This window comes from Electrona antarctica (genome assembly GCF_951216825.1).
Source record: "Electrona antarctica genome assembly, chromosome: 5".
NCBI lineage: Eukaryota > Metazoa > Chordata > Actinopteri > Myctophiformes > Myctophidae > Electrona > Electrona antarctica.
The window spans coordinates 40,658,116-40,664,145 of NC_136810.1; the positions used below are offsets into that span (position 1 = coordinate 40,658,116).

Consider the following 6,030-nt stretch of genomic DNA (forward strand, 5'->3'; position numbering starts at 1 on the left):
TAAATACAACAGAAAATAAATAGGTCAATATAAGGCAACAAATCACAGTATAATTAATACAAAACAGACACATGACAAATTGATGATACACAGAAGTCTCTGGTCTTGTGCTTAAACTGATTAAGATACATACTGCAGATAGACAGACAGACAGACAGACAGACAGACAGACAGACAGACAGTCTGTGTGTGTGTGTGTGTGTGTGTGTGTGTGTGTGTGTGTGTGTGTGTGTGTGTGTGTGTGTGTGTGTGTATGTGTGTGTGTGTGTGTGTGTGTGTGTTTTTCAGCTTTAACACTGAAACTCACCATATTTAGTGAGGCACACTGAAGATGCCCAGTCATGCCACAAGATGTCGCTAAAACAAAAGGTATAAATCAGCCTGGTGGTCTTCAGTGGGACCCGGGACCAGGTCCAGGGACTCTCCACATCAGCATCTAAGTACAAACCAAACCATAGACTGTAAAAGGTATAAACACAAAATAATAACACGGTACCACTATATTGTGTGATTTAACCATCTAAATGATTACATTTAAATTGTGACATTAGCATTTTTATATCATTGTATGATGATATAATTTGAATCATTCTTTTATTTTTCTGTCAAGCACATTGATTTTACCTGGCAAAATGTGCAATGCCAAAATAACTTGATTTCGCTGTTTGTTATTAGTCGAGATGGCCTCCCCCGGCCGTTTGCTGCCTTTAATAGCAAATAATAAAGTTAAATATAAAGAAAAATGGGCAACGTTGTGAAACTACCCTTCAGATAGTATATTCCATTACTTTAAATGGCATTCGGGGTTAAAAGTAATGCATCGATTTGTAGCCATTATGTATAAAAGATAAAAAACCTACACAAGCATGGCAAACATTGAGCAACAGAGGGCGTGCGCAATGTTCTCCGGTCGGAAGTCGGAAACACGTGACTAGATGGCAGCCAGCAAAACATTTGGGACCACAAGTGGTTATTATAGTTTAGCATCTGCTACTGAAAACAAATGCTTGTTATAAACAACACTAGCCGAGAGTAGCACATCAGTTATTGCACTATCAACGCATACATTGATATGTTACAGTACCCATAATATAAACCGAGATAGCAAGCGAAAGCTATCACCTATTTTGCTTTGCACGTGTTTTTGTGAATGAAGCTACGTTCCTCGCCTAGCAAGCATCAATACCCGGCGTGTACACATGTAACGTTACCGTCTTTGTGGTGATATACAGGGTGCTTATAGCCAATAGACTGGTTCTTTTAATTTCAGACATAATTTTTTTCCGCATTCAGTATCGAGGAATGGTCTGGCCGTGACGTTACCTTGTAAACATGCACAGTCGCCTACAGGAGCTGAGAAAAGAAGAGGAAACGCTTCTCAAAATCAAAGTGATGCTACAGGACCAGCTGAACAGGCTGAAGGTGCGAGTTCTGTTGGGTGGTTCATGTTTTTGGGCTTTCTGTGCCTCATATCATAATATGACCTCATATTCTGCTCTTCACTTGTGTTTCAGTTCGAAGAAGGTGCCTTGAAATCGATCATTAACGCTCAAGCAGATGAAGGTGCCTCTCAGCCCTCTTCCCCAGAAACTGAGGTAACAATACAAAATAAATAAATTAAAGATTAGTGTAAAATGTAAATTGAATACTTTTAACATATATTTTTAAAGATTCCATTTGTAGTTTTGTCAGAATGTTTGCAACACTGGATCTTTTTTAATCTAGAGTTGTAATACCAACCATTGACACCCCAGCCCATACATCCAAACAGAAAAGTCTTATCTGATTGTAACAACATTAAACTCACCAACATTGCAGCTGAACAGAAAGCTTGAATTATCCTGCAAAAATATTGGGAAAAAACACTCCTTGAGCTAAAAACGGCCATAGCCAATTTGTGATGACGGATATGCCCGGTTTTAGCCCAAGGAGTTTTTTTGTGCAAAACTAATGCTTGGAATGGATTCAGCATCATGAAAACCCCTAGCCGCAATTTGCAACTCTAGATTTTTTATAATGTGGTGAATCTAGAGTTGCAATACCCTCCATTGACTATTTGACTCCCCACTCATCCAAATTGCGTTTGCGATCTGCTTGTCTTAATTGACGTTAAATTCACCAACATTGCAGCTGTAGACCAAGCTTGAATTATCCTCTTTCAATCTGCCGAGCTTGTTTTTCATAAAAATCCACCGTAGACATGTTATGAGCTACTTTCTGTCAAGAAATTCTGTGCAAGTGATTATTTTTCTAAGTGCTGGAGTTTGGAAGCGCTCGTCGTAAGTCACTGAACGGCCCTGCATGCCATCTGTTTCGCATTTGCACATAATGCAGGAGGCAGCAGCGCGACCCCTTAATAAAAATGAAAAATAATAACACAAAAATAATCACTTGCACAGAATTTCTTGTCAGAAAGTAGCTCATAATATGTATAATATGTAATAACTATTATACATTGGGCCCTATAGAGCGTCGCAGTCCCACCCCCTTTCATGACGACGCCAGGCCCAGGAAATAATTCCCAATGCATTTTTCCCATAGACATTTCAAAAAGTATTTATTTAAAGACCTTTTAAGTGTCGTACAAAGCCAACTCGAGTTGTGACAAATCATGACAATACAATAAACACAATATTTTGGACCAAACAAATAATTACAAAGAAGAAAAACAAGAAAAAAAGTGTTGTAACCTGCTGTTTTCTTCTTTCTAATTATTTGTTCCGTCCGAAAATGATTTCTCACAACTAGAGTTTGCGCTGCGCATCAGTTGTAGCCTTGATAGTGGGGCAGTAGCTGTCAAATCTTTCCATTCTGTGTGTGAGTGACGAGTGTTCATAATATCCCCGATTTTGTGGAGTTAAAGCTCTCTTCCTAATAGCTTGTACCTCGTCTTTCCATTAGTTTTCCGTTCAATCTTTAGTCGGCAAATGAGTAATTTTACAAACGTAAAGCGTGTGAATTGTCATTCACACCGTTCAGCTATGGTTCAGTTTGCCCCACAACACGGCGAGGGGGCGGAGATCAGAGAGAGGGGGCTCTCTATGACGAGACGTTGCTGGAAATTATAGGTTGTTAATGGTATGGTCACATATGCCAATTATGAAAATTGCTCAACATATGCAAGTTAGCATCCGGCAGTTTCTACATGCTGGGGACCCATACTCAACATCTAACATAAACGTTGGTGACGGTGTACTCAACATGGACTAAAGTGTGTAGAGTCTAGACATGTTATGAGCTATTTTCTGTCAAGAAATTCTGTGCCGGTGATAAATTAAGTGTTCGAGTTGGATGTGCTCGGAAATCACTCAACAGCCCTGTGTACCACCTGAGATTGCACATAATGCAGGAGGTTGTGTTTCAAAATGACCGGTATGGGCTGTCAATGGTTGGTGTTGGAATTCAACAATATTAAAAACAAATATAGCATTATTTGCAAATTGTATTTAGTGTTAGCACTGAGCAGAAGGCATACCTAGACTCACTAAATTGAGAATGGATGCAATCATGTCACCCTCCAGGGGTCCTAGGATGCAATACTTTACTCAGTACTGTACTCTAATGTCGTTGAAGTAGAACCCATCTAAAAGACCACCCCTGGGTCCCGGGACCCATTACATTGAACACCTATTTACATCACTGTGATGTTTATTTATCTTGCCAATGTCAAATGAATGAACTTCTAATACCGTAGTTAACATAATTGTGTAGATGAAATCGTTGTTTAATGCAAAGCCTGATTAATTGATTGTTATTGTTATACCAGGTTCGTGTAAGTCTGGACAATGAAAGTGAGATCAACCAGACCAAACTGCTGCTGAGTGCACCCACAGATTACGATATGGAAGAGGAAGAGGAGGATGAGGATGATGAGGGCGACGAAGAAGACAACGATGAGTTGATCGATGAGTTGCCTGGCGGGTATGATGATGAGGAGGAGGGAGATGAAGAGGATTATTGAGACAGTAGCACTCTGACATTTGCACCAACAAAGAACCACACATTAACAGACTATTCTTTTCTTGTTGATTTATTTTGTATGTCACTTAAAGAGGTTTAATTTATTCAGGTGGAAGTGATAGCGGTTCCATATGATAAGCTGATGGTAAGTGGAATTTATATACCAGTGCAGTGGTGTTCCATTATCTGTCATGGAGTTCATGCAGTATTCATTCATTTCATTACACCAGCTGATTTCACCATTCAGCACACTGTCAACCAGAGACCTAACTGGTGGAATCAGCTGATATAGTGTCAGAATGAGTGCCACAATGTGCTGGTACCTCCATGGTATGTAAGAGAATACCACCCAAATACATGGTAACTGTCACAGTGTGATGAAGTACGTAGGTGGAAGTAGTGTTTTTCTCCTTTGCAGAAGTCAAGGCATGTCATGTCTGTTGCATACCGCCACGTGGTAGTCCATGTGCCCATTAAGGCATGTCATGTCTGTTGCATACCGCCACGTGGTAGTCTGTTGCATACCGCCACGTGGTAGTCGATGTGCCCATTTTCTTGTTATATAGTGTCTCTCACTGGTATGCCATAAGACAGTGTTATGCAGTGCTTGTAGCCTGTTCTTGATTCTGACAAATGGGAATTTTGAACAGCAAAGAGCCTGATATGTGTCTCTGAGCATGAATGTGTCTCCGAGCATGAAAGTGTATGGCAGGGCCATATTTACGAAAGCAGGGAATCTGCCTTATGTAATTAGTGATATTCATAAGCACAAAATAAAATGTTTTACCTTGGGTTCAGTTGATTGTTTATTGTTTAGTGTTATGAATCATTTTAATGCATTATAGACCCGACCATAGTATAAAGTCTTACCCAATATTGACCACATATTGTGACAATGGTATCAGTTCATATTAGATATTATGTTTCTTTTGTAGTATCTGAATAAATAAATAATGAATTAGAATAATTAAATAAATGGGATATAAGGTTTCTGTCCGACAGCAACATTATGGCACATAATAATTTACAATGCATAAATGATGCATCATGGGGCAAGCAGGCTAAGAAGACAAATCGCAGCTTCCTTTCCACAGTTACTAAAATCTGTGTTATACTTGTGTGATATTCCTCCCCTAACGTGGCCTAGCCACCATGTTTTGCAAATGCATAATGCAGTGCAAACACTTTCCACCAGCAAACCGTTCAGCATTTTCTAAACAGCCAAAACAATGCAGAGAGCCTCACAATGAGATTTGCTTTGACGGCTCTGTGGAAGGGTGGTGCAGCAGGTGATGTACAATAGAGATTCCACCAATTGATATACACAGCTTTCCACATTGTCCTGAGGTTAACCCAGGGACTTCAGTGTATACGTTGGACTCCTGCTCGTCAACACCTCATAAGGCACACAGCTAACTGGGTAACAACTCTTCTTGATGACTTATTCACTATAGCTGAAAAGAAATTGTGTGATTGGCATTCACAGTATTGTTGATAGCAAGACTTTTACTTTCCTTTTTTTCTCTTACTGTAGGGCTGCTTCTCTAGAGTTTGTGTTTGCATGTAGTGGAAGTTTGCCTTTCAGTAATAAAGAGAGTCTAAGAAGAGCTGACAAAACAGACAAAATATTAGTTAAGAGAGAAAAGGGTACATCTCATGAATGAAGTGCCCTTTTCTGCCTTGCCTTGCTGTGATTGTGTGGCTTTACGATTGTAAACAAGTGGCAATACTGTTTGGTCAACTTTCATTGTACAGTACTAATTTAACCATAATTTTGCACATTTTCAATTGGTTTCTGATGAATGGCCTCAAACTTACCAGAGCTCTGCTAAATGATTCCAAAATGTATCAAATTAATTCTACAGTATCTACACTTGTGTCTCTATTCTAGGACTTAACCATTAGTATAACTGATTATATGAATTTTAATTGAAATGACGCACATACCTATATACAGTATATCTTTTCAATATATGAAATATATAGGTTTTGCTTCCAAAAGTAGATTTTTTTCATTTAGAAATTACACTCATGGATTTGTGATTCATAGATTAAATAATTTGCATTTCC

General features: G+C 39.0%; 1 protein-coding gene across 2 annotated transcripts; it reads left to right on the forward strand.

Moving 5' to 3' along the window:
- The first annotated feature begins 407 nt into the window (after window positions 1-407).
- On the forward strand, window positions 408-4,752 carry snapc5 (small nuclear RNA activating complex, polypeptide 5). Of its 2 annotated transcripts, XM_079500734.1 has the most exons (4): window positions 408-468; window positions 1,294-1,422; window positions 1,515-1,595; window positions 3,767-4,752. In XM_079500734.1, exons 2-4 carry the CDS (start codon window positions 1,333-1,335, stop codon window positions 3,959-3,961), a joined length of 366 nt encoding a protein of 121 aa, XP_079356860.1. In that variant the 5' UTR covers window positions 408-468; window positions 1,294-1,332; the 3' UTR covers window positions 3,962-4,752. The 2 variants fall into 2 exon arrangements, with proteins under 2 accessions (XP_079356860.1, XP_079356859.1); XM_079500733.1 differs by lacking the exon at window positions 408-468 and having other exon boundaries at window positions 886-1,422.
- Window positions 4,753-6,030: the final 1,278 nt, after the last annotated feature.